Consider the following 18731-nt stretch of genomic DNA (forward strand, 5'->3'; position numbering starts at 1 on the left):
TTAAGAGATCTTTCTATAACTAACTAGCTGACTGAATACGCTCCTCATTGCCACCTTCATGTCTTGGTTCCTAAATGTGTAAATTACAGGATTCAGGAAAGGAGTGAGTACTGCATCAAAGATGGCAAGAAACTTGTCCAGGTGTGTGGAGGGAAATGGCCATATATAGAAAAATATCAAAGGACCAAAGAACAAGACCACCACTGTGATGTGAGCTGAAAGTGTGGACAGAGCCTTGGATGAACCTGATGAAGAGTGCTTCTGAACAGTGAGAATGATGACGATGTAGGAAACGATCAGAATGAAGAAGGAGCCAACAGAGATGAATCCACTGTTGGCTGTGACCATGAACTCTAGTTGGTAGGTGTCTATGCAGGCAAGTTTGATGAACCGAGGAAGGTCACAGTAGAAGCTGTCCAACACATTAGGACCACAGAAGGGTAAGTTTACCACAAAAGCCAGTTGAACCATGGAATGGACAAGGCCAGTCATCCAGGCAGCCACTAAAAAGGAGATGCACATTCTTGGGCTCATAATGGTCAGATAATGGAGAGGCTTGCATATGGCAACATATCTGTCAAAGGCCATGGCGATGAGCAGCACCATCTCCACAGCACCAATGATGTGGATGAAGAAGATTTGAGTGATGCAGCCACTGAAGGAGATGACTTTACGCTTTCTGAAAAGGTCATAAATCATCTTGGGAGAAGTGACAGAAGAAACTCCCAGGTCAATGAAGGAGAGGTTGGCCAACAGAAAGTACATGGGGGAGTGTAAGTGAGGGTCAGAAGTTACAGTGAGCATAATGAGGGAGTTTCCCATCATGCTTGCCATGTAAAATGTGGAGGAGAACACAAAGAGGAGAAGTTGTATTTCCCAGGAATTGGTGAGTCCTAGGAACACAAACTCTGACACCACAGAGTGATTTGCTTCATACACTGGTTTTGTAGGCATTGCTACCTGAAGGAGGATAATAGAAGAAAATGTAGATTATGAAAATTATATTAATAAATTAGAAGAGGTTAAAATTATGAAAGCCTATTTCTAAATTAGCATAGAAACTAACTAATGTGCTCATGACCTCTAAAATGTGTTCACACAGAAAAAGTGGTACCTGTCACGTGGAGCTATTCTTACCACCAGCATGTCTCTGCATTTAAAACCCTCTGCTTCCTCCCAGGGCTGATGCCCTGTATTACTCATGAGATACAACATGCTCAACAGGAGTAACAGGAATTCAATCCAAACCTTTTGATTTTTGGTTCAAAACTAGTATAATTTGACCTCAGTCACATCTAACTAGCCTCTATTGTGATCGCTTCCATGCCTATAGACCTTCATCTGGCTCCACCTGTGGGATTATATTCATTTCAATATTACTTAAACGTTTGCCACATCTATGAAGTCTTGTTTTATTATTACTAGCATTTATTTTACTGTCTTTCATATTGTAGTTAACTGATTGCAGTTCTAATTTACCAAGTAGATGCCAAGCTTCATGAAGGCCAGGATTTTGCCTCATTCATATTTATACTCCCTAAAGCAATGAAAAAGTGGTCCACACAGAGAGTTGCAGATCCATGAATTCTCCGTTCAGTTTGCATCATACTATGCACAGAGTTTGTGAGTAATTAAAAACTTCTCTAGCAATTTGATACACAGTGACCACAAATATCTGATTCTGTATTTTACAAAAGTAATAGTCCATGAAAGACTAGAAATTAAACAAATCTTATCCTTCAACATAGGTAATTTGAGAAGCACTGCCATAGGGTACCTAGCACATGATCTGAAAAGCTTTAAACTATGAAATGCATAGTATACTGGTAAGCACTTTGTACAAATCTCTATATAAGGGCTTATCACATTACCTTGTAATTACTCTTATTTAGATACAGATCATAGCTTAGCAATAGGAATATACGTTTTGGATTTAGATTACTGAGATTTATACTGTTGTTCATTCATTAACAGCTTTACTTTGGGCAAGTTCCTTAATCTCTTTGATCTTCAGTTTATTTATCTATGAAATCGTAATTAAATATGCAAAAATATACGTGTAGAACATTGTGCAAGAATGTATTGAAATGGACAGCCTATCCTTGTATAGGCATAAACTGAGTAATATTTAATATAAAATTAATAACATGTTAATTTCTTACTCATTTATAACTCTGCTTTCAAGAATTACTTTACCATACAGGATGCATCTACCTCTCCTTCAACTGGAGAAACAGCCTATTAGTCTATGATCACAGATAAGTGGGTTTTTTAAAAAAGTTACCATGTTTCCATTACAAAGTTATGAATATGATTATAATACTATATGCCATAAAATTTTTATAACACTTCATTGAGTATTGTATAGGTTAGGCTACTGTGAAACAACTGTGTTGATTACCCTAAGCTATCATAAGGCAATCATATTGCTGCTTCTACATAATCAATACATAAATTGTTAGAACTAAATAATCAATTTCACTTTATATTCTCATTATTTTTAATGGAGGTACTGGGACTGAACCTAGGACCTTGTGCATGCAAAGCATGTACATTACCACTGAGCTATGCTCAACACCCATCTTTTCATTTTTCATGTCCAGTGTTAATGATATGTCTAACAACCACAGTGTTTTCTATCCCATAAGACATAAAGATGCAGGCACTGATAGACAGATGATTTATCTTGTAAACAGATGATGTAAACTTACAGTACTGTAAAAGTATTTTCCCTTATGATTTCTTAAGAAATTTTCCTTTCTCTGGCTTACTTTATTGTAAGGATACAGTATATAATACATACAATGTACAAAATATGTGTTAATCTACTATATTATTGGTAAGCCTCCCAGTGAACAATAGGCTATTAGTCATTAAGTTTTGGAGGAGACAAAAATTATATGCAGATTTTCCACTGCCTAGGGGTTCAGTGTCAATACCTCTAAGTTTTTCAAGGATGTATTTGCTTGTGTTAGATACTAATCATGTGAATAAAGAAGGAAAGATCAAGAGTCTAGGGAATTCAGGAAAGTGAAAATTTTGTCTTAATTGGAAACCAAAAGTAGGAAGAGGACTGACTAAAAGGAAGTCTTCAATCTAGTCAAAGAGACTGAAATCAATGAGGTCAACTTTGGGAACTACTATAAATTCAACAGTCCTTATTTAGGAAAATCTCGTGTCATTATAGATCAGGAAATAAATACCGAAATATGTTAAATAACTTGACAAAAACCATAAATTTACTTAGTATTTGAGCTTATGCTACAACCTAAATCTACTGACTCCCAGATTGGTCACCTCTCCAGTTTTCTGTTTTATATTTTCCTTTAATCATGACTTCTTGAGGATACAACCTGAACAAAAGCATGCGACAGAGTGATAGCAGAAATTGTTGGGGGAAAATAAGCCCCTATTATAGCTGGTGACTGCCATTTATCGACATACTGGTAACAGGTGCCTCGGTCTCCATGATTATTCACTCCTGACAACCTTCTATCACTAAATAATGTACCTCGGTATTCCTGGGAAAGTTGGCATATGCTGAAACATTCGTTCTTACTCTACTTGTTTGGACAAGTACTCTTACATGGAACAGATGGTTTTTCGGATGGACTCATGATATAAAATGCCAGTTTAATTTGTTCTACTGTATGACCTAACTACTTAGAAGCCTCCATAAATTTGCCTGTATTCAAGCTCCATCTCCTTCATGAAATCACTCCTGATTCCTCCAACTGAATAGTTTTCTGATTCTAGTGTTTTACTTTAATTCCTCAAGTGGATCATAAGACAATCCTACCCATCATATTTCTTTATAAGTTCCACAGTGCCTGGAAGAATGGTATAGGACTTAACAAGTCAAGTGAAAGTATATTGAGGTTGATCACCAAACTCAGCGCAGATAAAGGGACTCTTGACTTTTCCTGGGAAATTATATTAAACATATACTGTGTATGATGGCATTATTTTTTGACTTTGTCTTTCTTTTAGCTCTTACAAAATCTCTTAGCAATTATTTTAATTTTTTTAAAGAAGCTGCATAGGATAATGAAATGAGTATAGGCTTCAGTATTTGAAGAACAATATTTCATATTCTGCTACCTAACAACTAGGTGATTTGGGGAACATATAGTTAATCTCTGAGCCCTTTCCAACCTGTAAAATGGAAAAAATTCATGTCTAAGGAAATTGAGAATATGAGATAATATTTCTCATCAAACCCAGTTAATTCCTCCTCTTTAATGTCCCTGGAAATACCATATATGTCCACAATGAGGTCATATAAAGTAAATTACTGTAAGTTAATACAATGTAATGTAATGAATTAATTGGAAAGGAAACTGAAAGAACCAGATATATATTTGTCATCATGAAAAAAATCTCAAAAATATAATATTGAATGGAAAATATCAAATTATAAAATAATACATGTAAAGTGATATAATTTTGTGATTTAAAAAAAACAATACTTATTAAATAAATAAAGTAAACAAGTATAAAGAAGGCTATCCAACAACTTCAGAATAGTAATTTTCTCTGGAGAAGGAAAAAGAGGAATCTTATAGGATGAATGAATCAATTCTATTTGTAATGATTTACTACCAATAAAAACCTGATAGAAAAAAATTAAATGTTTATTGTTAAATATTGAACAATACCAAAGATACAGTTTTGGATACTCTTTAAACGGGTGAAATATGTCACAATCACTTTTTACATTTAATGCATCTGCCTTGTATCTACTCCTTTCTCTTCTCTCTGCCCCTAATTTCATCAGTTCTCACCAGATCTGCTGTGAAATCTCATCAGTATTTACTCCTTCAACTGTTTTTGCTGTTTTGACAAAAATCCAGTAGCTTTCAAAACAGACTGAATCACAATGTTAATCATTTAATGAGTCCTTTTTTGCTTCCAGATGACCCTCCAACTCCCCACAGAGCAATCAAAGCCCTCTAGTATCTGTTGTTTTTTTTTTAAACCTCATTTCCTACCTCATTTTCCCTTCTTCCTTTCTTGCATCTCATGATCTGACATCACCTATATGGCACCTATGTGGCATCTGACAGCGCCACACACTACATGCTTTTAAATATGCTAGTTCTTCTTCCTGAACTGACCTTCCACCATCTCCACCCACTGCTCTTCTCTGGAAGAGAAGTACAATCCACAATGCAAAGTAAACACATGCTATAATGTTTACTCTCCCTTTTCTACCACCCCTTTACAGTCTAAGCAGATTCATACCTTCCCTGTCTGTTTCTACTTATAGAACTTTATTTATTTCCCAAAGCATCACTGATCACATTACTTTATAGTTAGTTTACATGTCCAGATTGAGAAGAGGAATTTTGTTTGTTTGTTTGTTTATCTTGTAACCTCAACTGATAACACACGCTCAGGATAAAAAATGAGGGAGGGAGACACTAAAAATACTGCCTTTGTGAAAAATTGGCAAAAGGTTTCTATGATGTGGAAATTATAACCTAAACATACTAAAGGTAGCCTCCAACATGGGAAAATCAGATTGCAATTAAAATAGTAACAGGTATAGTAGATTATGTGTTTATAAAATAATAATTCAACAAAAAAGAGGATATAATTTGGTGTTTAGAAATATTAAAATATGTCTGATTATATAACTAAGAAGATGGATTAAAAGGCTGAAGAGATGGAAAAAATAGAGAATAGCATATTATAAAAAAGAATAAGAATTAAGGAAAAAAATAGACACATCAAAACGAAAATTAAAAAGAAAGAGGAAATAAGGAAAGTATGTGTATAATGACAAAGAGGAGAAAGACAAAGCCCACTTTAAATTAAGAAGTACTTTACGGGATGTGATTTTCATTACTTTCTGGGTCCACTCCAGAAATTCTATAATCGTAACTTTTTAGTACTGTGTCTGCAGGCGTCCTCTAAGCACTCAGTCTCTTAGAAGATTTTCTCCATAATCCCTTATCAGTGATACACATCAAGCTGTAATTTTATTTTCCCTTTGGATCTCCAATACCTTCTACTACATAAGTACTTGGAATTTGAGGAAAATGAGTTTACAGGGGAAAGGAAATATAAATATGTAACCTAATAGGACAACACTGACTGTTCTTTAGTTATCTTGGAAAGAGTACCGGGGAAAAAAGGTTAGAATAAGTTAAAAATAAATTTACCCTAGGCGCACTAAAAGGAAGAGGAATATAGAACCAAACATCAGAGAGTATAGAAACTCACAGTTTGAAGTATATAACTATATGTGACTATTGCCCTGAGCAATAGTCATGGTATAGAGACACCAGGATATGATGTCTGGTCACTTAGAAGTCATCAAATAAATGCCTACAATCAACTTCCCGGTTGACTATGTTCTCAAACCACATTCTCTTATAGATTGGCTTTGCTCAAAAGAGAAAGCTGTTAGATTATTTTTCTCAAACACATTAGTTATAACCATTTGTTTTAACAAATTATTCATGATATAGAAGAAGAGGCCTAGCTCTTTGCCTTTTATTGTGAATAATTCATTATTTTGACTCATATTGAATAGATCAATCTTCCAGAAACAGAGTTCTAGACATTTAAATTTATAGATGAGGGAAATACTGTTAGCTTGTGTTCCAAATAATAGAATTATCAAAACTGAAAGAGATCTATAGACATCTCTTGGTTTTGAAAATCTAAACTGTCATTCATATAAATTTCCTTTTTAACCTAAGAGTATTCAGAGGTTATAACTTCCTTTAGCTGAAATGTCCTGCATTTTATCTTTCAAGTTGTCATAAGTTCTTATCTACACCTAGGTAAAAATTTGCCTCTCCTAATTTAAGAATACCCCTTTTATTTGTTATAACTGTGTGCAATATAAATAACTTTTAGTGTATTTCAATTAACTTTTTATTGTATAAACTCAACAAAGTTGCCCATTAGCTTTCTGTTTCCAAGACTCAAAAATTAAATCTCCTTCATGTTTCTCTTAGAATCTCTTTCCCGTCTACCTCCCATTTCAAGAAAAAAAAAAAAACTACTTGTCAAATTTCTCTAAACCCTTCTGCATTCTACTTACAGTTTAGAGACTAAATTAATAAAAAAAAAATTCTAAAATTGTAAAGCACTTAAAAGAGCAGGGAACCAACTGATCTCTTGGTAGTTCACTTTATTTGTGTAATTTCCACATCACATTTTAAGATAATATTTATATTGAAAATAGTTTATTCAAGTTTGAGTTTTTGGCTATCTCTTCTATTCAGGTATCTCCTATTCAGACTTTTACATCTCAAAAATTTTATAAGTACCTAATAAATGTGCTTCCAATTCACGGAAGAGAACCAGTTTATACTTCATCTCTTTTGAAAAACTAATGGAGATTACAAATCTAGTTTTCTTAGTTTCATGTGTTACCAGTTTTTCTTACCTGTTTATCAGGTTACAAATGGTGAGAATCATTCACATAATTATCACTGGCAACAGAGCTCTCAATCCCAAATATTATGAATCCATTTGACTTTTCCTAGTGTCTTTCACATTACCCTAATACTGTGTGTTTGTAGTTAAAAGTCAAGGTCAGTTTACTTTCTCCAACATGCCAATACCTTTCTTACTTTTATTCTCGATTACTAGTCAATTTGTTACCTCAGATGCTAGCTCGTCTGCTTTAGGCAGCAGTCATGCTGAAGATATGACTAATGCTCATAGCAGTTCCAAAACAGAATCATGTGTGACAATAGAGCTACTCTACTTACTGTTCAATTTATGCTCACTCTTTTATTTTACCTGTACAAAGAAAAGAGCATCCTCATAAAATTTTAGATTTTCTTGTGTTCTCTTATACAAAGTTCCATATCATCTTGCCATATGTGGAAATGAAGGTTATTAACAGTTTGAGAGGACAGTGACCAAGTGCGACTGCAAAGACAGGAGTTTACAAGTAGTTCATGGATCAAGGGACTTTACCCCTAGAGACCTGTTAAGTTTGACCAGAGAAAAGGTCCTAAAGACTCATAATAAGACACTAGAGACAAAGAGGAAACAACATATATTTATCAACATAGAAAGATAGAACACACTGTACTCAAGATTTTGTTACCTTGATTTATAACCTTTAAATATTTCAATATGGCTTAAGGGCTTGCATTTTTAGTGTTTCCCTAGTCCCCACAACTGTCAGAGGCAAGCCCTTTCCACCTGCTGGTGTAGTGCCATGAGGAGCCCAAAGTTGTCAGAGGCCAGTCTTAGCTGTGTTCCCTTTTGAACATTGTCTTCTGGAGCACTGGGAACACTGAGCCTACTAAACCAAAGTAAACAGGACTAGAAAGCATACATTTCCATAATAAATGATTTGGTCCTATGGTTAAAGTGACTTTTTCCCCTTTCAGTTTATATATGCTGGCTATAGGACAGATAGCTATATATAATGGCTACTGGTTTAAGATATATTCTGCATCAAGTAGACAGCATACTAAATTTGCAAGGAGTTTATGTCCCAGTTGATACAAAAGCTGAGCATTCACCAGGCCATTCCATCACTTCATCAGTGAGCTGTCTCTTGGTTCTGGAGTAAGTACAGTAAATTCAACGGGTGTGAATTTGTTGTCGCACTTTACTTGCTATAAAAATGTGTCCAGAGCTGAAGTTTCATAGGGCAAAATAGGAACAGATAATGCAGAAAAGGAATTCTATAGGTCTATAATGGTAGTGTTAGCAGAAACACTGTGGTTGGGAAAGAAAATAATCACCCAGAATAAATTAATATCACCATCAAGACAAGTCCCTAATCTTTCCAGAAAATTTGGATGCAAATCTACTGAGAGTACAGTGAGGTATGGCACCATAGAATGTACTGAGGATTTACTTCTGCATCGACACCTTGGGCACTCAGGCATGACGGCAGCCAGATCACCTAGTGAGGGGAAATTCACACCATTGAGTTTACACAGAGACCAATTTTATGGTATGGCCACTGTCTACTATCAATTAAGAATGAATTAGTACATGATACCAGTGAGCAATATGAGGATAACTGGGAAAAGAGGCTTATTTACATCACAGAAGCAATCATCTTACTCTTGTACAGTGAGTAATCTCTAATAGACTTTTACATGGGCATTCCCTGTGTCTACTCTGAAAATTCCACCCATATACCTCTCTGTAGACTCCACCTGAAGAAATTTATACTCTTATTCTTTTTAGGTCTTAAACAAACCAACCAAGGATTAGCCCTTCCCACAATCAGTAAGATCTGTAACACAGGCCATCTTTCCTTCCAAGGGAAGGGTACAACTAAAGCTACTCCCTGGCTTGGCATAGAACAACCTCATTCCTCCCACAGGCACACTGAATCTATACCTACATAAAGAGCAATTACTGTTGAAGAAGATCTGATTGCCGATTGAACAGCTACTACACAGAGATAGTCTATATAAAAATGAGTAGGAAGGATGGAACACAGTACCCATGGGAACCCCACATCCATCAGGGCAACCTCCAAGGAGGGATATAGCTGAGGGGCAAAGTACATACCCAACTACCCTGAGATACAGTAAAAAAATAGTTGTTTAAAGGGCACCTAGACTACATAGGAAGAAAATCCATTTTGTAATCCTAGGTCATCTCTCAAAAAATTAGGAAACTCCTGGAACCCTCTCTGAGACCAGAGGTGCTAATGAGTCCCATTTTTTAAAATCCTCTTAGCCCATATCCCTGGTCTGCACCTCCTCAATCCTCATCATTCCTCAAAGATGACCGTGGGCACAAAATTCCTAGCCTGGATGCCCCTGCTCCAGCCAGCCTGTCAAAGCCCCAAGGCACAAGCAGTCTACTTAGAGGATGCTGCCACATAAGGCCACTCTTTCAAGACCAGGAGAGTTAGCTGTTTCACCTAATTAACAGAAATAAGAAATGTTAGTCAAACAAAGTGAGAAGACAGAGGAATATGTTTCAAATAAAAGAACAAAATAAAGCACCAGAAAAACCCTAATGAAATGGAGCTAAGTAATTCATGTGATAGTTAAAAAAAACTATCAGATAAATCAAATTTGGAAGAAGAAAGGATACAGTCAGTTAGAAGTTGAACAAATACTCTGAAAACAAACTAGAGGGAATCAACAGCAGATCAGACGATTCGAAACAGATAAGCAATCTGTAAGGTGGAATAGTGGAAGTCACCCAATCTGAAGAGAGAAAATGAAGTTTGTTTTTTTTTTTAAATGATGAGAGTTTAAGGAAACTCTGGAAAAACATCAAAGGAATATTCACATTACAGGGGTTCATGAAGGAGAAGGGAGAGAGGAGAAAGAGAACTTCTTTGAGTAAATAATGGCTAAAAACTTCCCTACCTTGGCAAAGTAAACAGACATCAGGTAGAAGAAGCATATAGAGTCTTAAACAAGACAAACCCAAAGAGATCCACACCAATCCATACCATATTATAATTAAACTGGTAAAAGTTAAAGAGAGAAACTTAAAGGCAGCAAGAGTGAAGCAATTAGCCATATACAAGGGAAACTCCGTTAGAATACCAGCTTGCTTCTCTGCAGAAACTTTACAGGCAAGAAGGGAGTGGTAGTAATATTTAAAGTACTGAAAAGAGAAGAAACATATGGAACAGTTTCTGACATAAATTATAGCAATTTTTTTTGAATCAGATACCTAAGGCAAAGGAAACAAAAGCAAAAATAAACAAATAGAACCTAATTAAACTTAAAAGCTTTTTCACAGCAAAGAACACAGTCGGCAAAACAAAAAGCCAACCTGCTGGATAGGAGAAAATATTTGCAAATGATATTACCAATAAGGGGTTGAAATCCAAAATATGTTAACAGCTCATACAGCTCAACTTAAAAAAAAAAGTGAAAAATGAGTAGAAGATCTGAATATACATTTTTAAAGAGACATATAGATGACCAACAGGCACATGAAAAGATGTTCAACATCATTAATCAGAGAAATGTAAATCAAAGCCACAATAAGATATCACTTTACACCTGTCGTATGACCACAAATGGCAAGTGTTAGTGAGGATGTGGAGAAAAGGAAACCCATGTACACTGTTGGTTGGAATGTAAATTGGTGCAGCCATTATGGAAAACATTGTGCAGACTCCTCAAAAAACTAAAAATAGAACTACCATATGATCTAATAATTCCACACCTGGGTATATATCCGAAGAATTAAAAAAAAATGAATTCAAAATAATACATGCACCCCAATGTTCACAGCAGCAACATTTATGACATCCACGATATGGAAGCAACCTAAGTATCCATTAACAGATGAAGTGACAAGGAAGTCATGGTATATATATATACAATAGAGTACTACCCCTATAAAAAATGAAAATTTGCCATTTGCAACAAGCTGGATGGATCTGTAGTGTATTATCCTTAGTCAAATAAGACAGAGACAAATACTATTTCCACTTATGTGTGGAATATGAAAAACAAAACAAAGGATCCAATATTACAAAATGGAAACAGACTCACACATAGAGAACAGGGAAGGGGGCTCCAAGGATGGGTGAAATAGGTGAAGGGGAATTAAGAGGTACAAACTTCTAGTTATAAAATAAATAAGTTTAGGATTGTAATGCACAGCAGGGAATGCATCAATAATATTGTAATAACTTTAAATGGAGTGTAATCCATAAAAATTTTGATTTACCATGTGTACACCTGAAATCAATAATATTATAAGCCAACTATGTCCTCAATAAAAAACTAAAACAAAATCAATAAAACTTGTCTTTCAGTTCTCTAAAGATTTCTGTTTCTAAATCTAATGACCAATTCTTAGTCCCCATCTTTAAGCCTAGTTATTTATGCCAATCTTCATACATATTTTCTTCTTTTGTGTTCCCAGGCACTACAAAATCCTGTTTGTTTTTTTTTCTCCTTCTGTATCACTGGTTGCTCCTTCTTAGTCCTCACTAATTATTATTCATATTCTCTCTGACCTCTTAATGTTAGACAATACTAGGGGTCAGGTCTTTAACCTCACGTTTTTTCTAACTATATTCATTCTCTAGGTTATCTCACCTAGCACCACACCTTTAAATAACATCTATGCTTCAATCTCCTGCTCAGATTTCTACCATGTTCATCAGACTTGTTTATCCAGATGCCCACTTTACATTCATACATTCTACAAACATCTTAGATGTAATGTGTCCAAAATTGAGCTCCTGTTTCTTCATCTTAACTGATGACAAATCCATTCTTCCAGTAGCTTAAGTCAAAACACTTGGAGTCATTTTCTTACATCCATTATTCCATCAATTGGCAAATCCTATTAGTTAGCCCTTTAAAATCTCACCACTGACATCGTGCTGCTCAAGTCACCATCTCTTTCTTCCCTTAATTTCTGCAACAGACTACTAACTTATCACAGCTGAGATCACTACACTACCCTTCCTCAGATTATTCTCAGCAAGACAACCAGACAGAAAAATAATTCTAAACGTAAGTGGACATCATGTCACCTCTCTTTTCAGAAACTTCCAGTAGTTCAGCCTCCCCAACCTCTTCCTCAGAGTAAAAGACAAATTCTTTACAATGGTCTACATAATCCCATGTGATTTGGCCTCCATTTACCTTGTTGAATTTCTTTGTACTATTCACCCACTTTTTTACACTGACAAAGTCACACTGGCCTTCTTGATGTTTCATGAACATACCAGGCACATTAGGCCTTTGTGCTGGCTACACCCTCTATGTAGAGTGCTTGTCTCCCTTCATAGCTGCATTGCTAACTCAGTTACCTAAACCAAGCCTTTGCTCAATATCTTCTCAGCGATGTCTACCTTAACTACTGTACTTAGATGTCCAATCCACTCTCCCAACTCTGAAGTTTCAATCCACCTTCACTTATTCTATTATATTGCTATTGTACTTATTGCATTTTAACTTACTATAAAACTTGCTTATTTATTTTGCTTATTATTTGGTGTCTCAATAGCTCCACTAGAACATAACCTTCACAATGGTAGGAATTAATTTTTAATATTTACTGATGTATCCCAAAAGCCTGTAATAATGCCTAGCACTTAGTAGGCACTCAATATTTACTGCATGAGTGGAAAACGGAGAGAAAGAGAGAGAGGGAGAGACTCACTTTTGGATTTCTTGTTTTTGTGACTGGATATATGATAGTGGACGAAGACACTGTTTTCAGTGATGATCATGAGTATCATTTTCAATCTATTCAGAGGATATATGAAGCACCCAAGAGGAGATGTCAGAAGATATACTACATCTGGGTTTAGATCCCAGAATAGACGTGGACTATATTTTATACAATAATGTGGTATAAAATGGGTACAAATCATAAGGGAAAAAATTATTCACTAAATGGTGTTGAGAGAATTAATAAGCACATTGGAAAAATTTAGATCCTCTTTTATTATTTACAGCCAAATACTTTATAGGTGGATAAAATATTTCAGAAGTACATATTCATGAATATTCATTATGTATTGGAATGGAAAAGAATTTAAGAATAAAATTATGAAGTCTTAGCTTAAAAGCTCTATGGAGCTGAAGTCACAAAAAGTGTAACTTTAATATTGCAGAATATGATAAATAAAATTAAAAAGAAAACAACTAATGCAGGGGACATTTTGAACAGAAATATTATAATAAAGGAGTTAATGTCTTTAGCATTTATGTGGGACTGATGAATCAACAGGAAAAACTAATGTTCTACTATGAGGATGGGGAGGAAGAACACCTCAACAAAACGTATTCATTTCTATTTCAATAAGGAAAAATATGTGACTTTTTTTTTTTGCCTACCCTGAATCACTTATCTCCTTCCACTAATGTCTATACCCCACCTCCTCTGTTTGGGAACTGCTCCTTCTCAAAGTCATGTAGTTCTCTGGGAGCTAACAACCAGATAACCTTGGCTCCTGCTACTAGGGCGGGCACATGTCCAGAACTGGCCCATGAGAGACCAGGCATGCAGCTCAGATAATGCCAGTTAAGATCCTTTCATCTTCTTTTAATATACTTGCTAGGAAAGAAAACCTTTCCCTTTTCTATGATGTTGCTCTGATAGAATGATTTAAACTTGGGTTATTTGCAGCCTCTCCTCTTTCCTCACACTATACATAAAAGAATTCATGTGTAAAAGAAGAAAATAAGACTCATGTGCAAGGGTAAACAAGTTAACAGAGAGAGAGGTAGGAGAGAAAGAAAGCGAGAAGGTAACAAGAGAAAGGGAGTGAATGAGAGAGCTAAATCTAAAAGTGTGATATTGAGTGAATCCCTGGTGTCCATGAGGCTAGCTCTGTTGCTGCACATCCCAATAATCTAAGTTAATAAGTTACTTTTGGAAAAATATATTTTTATATTTAATTGTGGTTAAACACACACACACACACACACAGATGCAACATGCAATGTATCATCCTAACCATTTTTAATTGCATAGTTCAGTATGTTAAATATACTCACATTGTATACAAAAATCAAAGAAATTCTTAAAAAATTTCACCTTTTTTGTCCTTTAAATTTATAAATATTTTAAATAAATGATCACATTCAATATTTGGGAAGGGTACTGTAATGAATATATTTCACAGAAAGTACAAATATTTTGAGAGAAATGATAATACAAATTAAGTATTTAAAATATTGTTATACTCTATTAGTTCCAAATATATCAATCTAGAAAGGAAGTCATCTGAAATACAGATAGAGGTGTATGAATGAATTTTCAAGGCAGAGTGAAAAACTGTAGATAATCTAATTGGCCAATGTCAGAGGAATAACAAAAATGATATTGTCACATAAGGCAATATTACATAGTGTTTAAATTATTTTGTACTATAATATTTAATAATGTGAGAGAATTCTCAGAATGTATTATTTATCAAAAAGGCAGTATGAAATGAAGAGACCATAAAACACTAATATTGTAAATGTATATTTATGTTTAGGCAGAGAACAACACTAGAAATAGATATACCAAGACATTACTAATAATTATCTCCATATGGTGATTTTATGGGTGATTCTCTTTTTTCATTTCTAATTTCCATATAAATCTTACATAATGAGCATATTTTATTTTCATTAGAAGAAAGAATAATGTTTTCCTAAAGAAACAAGAAAACAATTGGAGATTATACATTGAAAATACAGGGCCCTTAAAATCAAAGATGTATTTATCAATAGGCTTTTGATTGTAAATGACAGAACCACAACTTAAACAAACTTAGGCAAGAGGATGAGTATTGGCTCATTAACTAGCTCAGCCAGTGACTTAAATGAGTGTAGGGCAAGAATTAAGCTGAATGCCCAGGACGGCTGGAACCAAGAACTTGAATACTGCCAAGCTTCTGCCTTCAAATCCTATATATTTGTTTCTCATATATCTTTTAAAAATTACCCCAGATTCACTTTCTAACAGCAGGAAATATGATTGCCAGCAGTTTCTACATATCATAGCTCCAAAAGGGACTGAGGCTTGCTTTCTCTCCATTCGCAAGTCCAACATACTCGAGAAAAGCTCAGATTTGGCCCATCTTGGCCAGTGACTCATATCTATACCATTCAACCATGGCCAGGAGATATGTCATTATGACTTGGTTCAGAAACCCAACCTTGACCAAACAGTCATCTTGTAATCATACCACATATTTATTGCCAGAGAAAGATAGATTTACCAGAAGAACTTTGCTGATTTGAGCAAACAACAGAGTAGATGTCCACTAAAAGCAGTAACGTTTTTAGAATAAAAAATAGTGACCTTAACAAAGTTTTACATTAGATGATACAGAAAATTTTCATTCATTATGCAGTTGTGGACTCTATCGTTTCATAGATATAGACCAGACGTAAAGGGAGTACGAGATAAGATTGAGGGGAACAGGCATTTCTCTAAACCAACACACACAATGAGGAGTCTGGGAATCCTTGCTAGATCTACTGAACATTATTTAATTAACTGAAGAGAACACCTAGTAAAAACTCCCATTTTAAAAATGCCAATTCAAAATACTATAGGGAGACTGAATATAAGTGCTAGCTAGTAAACTTATATATAGGTAGTGTTTTTCCAAGTGTCCAAAAAGGAATCAAAAAAATGAATGAATGATACAAGGGCAATGGAAGTAAAAAAAGATAAATTATAAAGTAAGAAAAGTTAAGAAGTAAATAAGGACGGCTTATAAGACCAAAGGAATACTGATAAACTCCTTATATAAAGGAGTATGTATAAGCTTGTATAAGGATCAGAGTCATTTGCACTACATCTTTGAGAATGAACCTTGGTTTCTCTTTGTTGAAATGGGTATGAGCTGGTATGTCAAAATCTGCTGATGCAAACCTCTCATTCCTATAGAATAGAATATAGTCATATATAAAACATCTCCCAAACTAAAATACAGCTTGCAATGACTCAAATAATTCAAATGCAACAGGAATAGTCATGCCAGCAAAAGGAAAAGGAAGAACTTGGCTAGTTACATATGGAAATAAGATGTATCTGTAAAAGCATAGGGGTTAGACAGCCTGGAACAGGATCATATTTTTTGAAATGTGATCACACGCATATCCTATTATGGAGATATAGGCATTAAGTGTCAAAATACAATATGATTAAATATTTCAATAATACAGCTAACCCTTCCAGCTCTGATTTCCTGCTCATTAATGTTCAGATCATCATTTGACTTCTCTCAAGCTTCTGTACAATGAAAGAATGAGTTAGAACTATGTGGAAGTTCAGGCCACTTGATTGACCTATGTGGCAAATTAATAAATGGGCATCTTGATGTATATATTTCTATCTAGTATTAATTTCTTTAGCGTCAATCAGTGCTCCAGTTTATGACCCACTCTAACACTGAAGAGACTGATTTTGAAGTCCAGAACACAGTAAATTCATCAAGGTAATGTCTATTGAGAGACAAGACACTTTTTATCACACCACATGCTTCCTACAACCCTAGGCTGTAACATACTTTCTCAGTTAAGATTTTTAAAAGAACCATGTTATTTTATTCTGGGATAACTAAAAGTTAATATGTTATTGGAAACTCCTGATATTAAAATAATAGAAATTTAATGTTACTCCAAGTTTGTAAGGAACTTTATAATACTTTTGGCATTTAAGAAATCCTTCTATAAATAATAAATTGACTGCATACTTTCCTCATTGCCACTTTCATTTCTTTGTTCCTGAATGTATAGATGATTGAATTTAAAAAGGGAGTGAGAACTGCATCAAAAACAGCAAGGAATTTGTCTAGATGTGATGTGGGGTGAGGCCAGATATAAACAAAGATGCAAGGACCAAAGAACAAAACCACCACCATGACATGAGTTGACAAAGTGGAGAGGGCCTTAGATGAGCTACCTGAAGACTGTTTCTGAACAGTGATGAGAATAAAAATGTAGGAGACAATCAATATGAAGAATGATCCCAGAGATATAAACCCACTGTTGGCTGTCACCATGAACTCTAGCCTGTAGGTATCTGTGCAGGCAAGTCTGATGAACCGAGGAAAGTCACAGTAAAAGCTATCTAATATATTAGGGCCACAGAATGGCAATTTAATAACAAAAATCAGTTGAACCACAGAGTGAATCAAGCCAATTATCCATGCAGCAACCAGAAGCAGAATACACATATTTTGGCTCATAATAGTCAAATAGTGAAGAGGCTTGCATATGGCAACGTATCTGTCAAAGGCCATGGCGATGAGCAGCACCATCTCCACACCACCAATGAAGTGGACAAAGAAGATCTGAGTGATGCAGCCACTGAAGGAAATGACTTTACGCTTTTTGAAAAGGTCATAAATCATCTTGGGAGAAATGACAGAAGAAACTCCCAGGTCGATGAAGGAGAGGTTGGCCAACAGAAAGTACATGGGTGAGTGTAGACGACGGTCAGAAGTCACAGTGAGAATAATGAGGGAGTTTCCCACCATGCTTGCCATGCAAAATGTGCAGGAGAACACAAAGAGGAGAAGTTGGATCTCCCAGGAATTGGTGAGTCCCAGAAACACCAACTCTGACACCATAGAGTGATTTACTCCATCCATTGATTTATCAGCTAGAGTGTTTCCAAATAAAAGAAAAGGAAAAGGAAACTAAAATAAGAATGTTAATAATGTTCTATATTTTAATGATTACTTATTCAAGGATATTGATGCTGTGAAGACTATAAATCCCCTCAATTCTTTCTGAAGGCCATATCATCGTTAAATAAGCATTTTACCTTTGGTCACCTAAAGCAGCTGGGTCACGTCCACATGCAATATCCCTTTTACCACAGCCCCCAGGACTATTCATCTATAAACACAAGAGAGTAGAACAAATATGAGAACATAGTAGATGTGCATGGTAAGGATTGGGAGGGGCAAGGAAGGTGGTACAATGCATCACATAGAGAAGAAGAAAGAAGAGGTGGAGATGACATTTGCCAGAACTCACTGGTTCTATTTTTAAACTGTTCATAAAACAGTACTTCAGCTATTCAAGTTTTGTCCTTTCTTAACCTCACCTCATCTCAGGAACATAACATGTCTCTTGAGTCTTTTTATATTACTACCTATAGTCATATTTGCAATGCCCACAGAGCAGAAGTGAGCATAAGTGAACCAGGCATAGGGCATAGAGGTGACTCTAGAGTACGACAGGTCCGAGGAAAGGGTAGAATAAATATTCATGGCACAGGGTATCTGCCTGAGCATCAAGAAGTATAAGTGAAAGTACCTACAAGGGTGCATAGCA

At 35.3% G+C, this 18731-nt stretch overlaps 2 protein-coding genes across 3 annotated transcripts; both read right to left on the bottom strand.

The window, feature by feature from the left end:
• LOC140697095 (olfactory receptor 4F3/4F16/4F29-like) lies at positions 1–7832 on the bottom strand. Of its 2 annotated transcripts, XM_072963931.1 has the most exons (2): positions 7823–7832; positions 1–929 (listed from the first exon to the last, which is right to left on the bottom strand). In XM_072963931.1, the coding sequence occupies exons 1-2, from the start codon at positions 7830–7832 to the stop codon at positions 1–3; spliced, it is 939 nt and encodes a 312-aa protein (XP_072820032.1). The 2 variants fall into 2 exon arrangements, with proteins under 2 accessions (XP_072820032.1, XP_072820031.1); XM_072963930.1 differs by lacking the exon at positions 7823–7832 and having other exon boundaries at positions 1–954.
• Positions 7833–17101: 9269 nt separating this feature from the next.
• Positions 17102–18049, bottom strand: LOC102532757 (olfactory receptor 4F3/4F16/4F29-like). The gene has a single exon (XM_006218101.3). It carries the CDS (start codon positions 18038–18040, stop codon positions 17102–17104), a length of 939 nt encoding a protein of 312 aa, XP_006218163.2. The 5' UTR covers positions 18041–18049.
• Positions 18050–18731: the final 682 nt, after the last annotated feature.

This window comes from Vicugna pacos, chromosome 6 (assembly GCF_048564905.1).
Source record: "Vicugna pacos chromosome 6, VicPac4, whole genome shotgun sequence".
NCBI classification, from domain to species: Eukaryota; Metazoa; Chordata; class Mammalia; order Artiodactyla; family Camelidae; genus Vicugna; species Vicugna pacos.

Excerpts from the sequence above, each read along its gene's own strand:
- LOC140697095 (XM_072963930.1), bottom strand. The coding sequence starts at position 954 with ATGCCTACAAAACCAGTGTATGAAGCAAATCACTCTGTGGTGTCAGAG.
- LOC102532757 (XM_006218101.3), bottom strand. The coding sequence starts at position 18,040 with ATGGATGGAGTAAATCACTCTATGGTGTCAGAGTTGGTGTTTCTGGGA.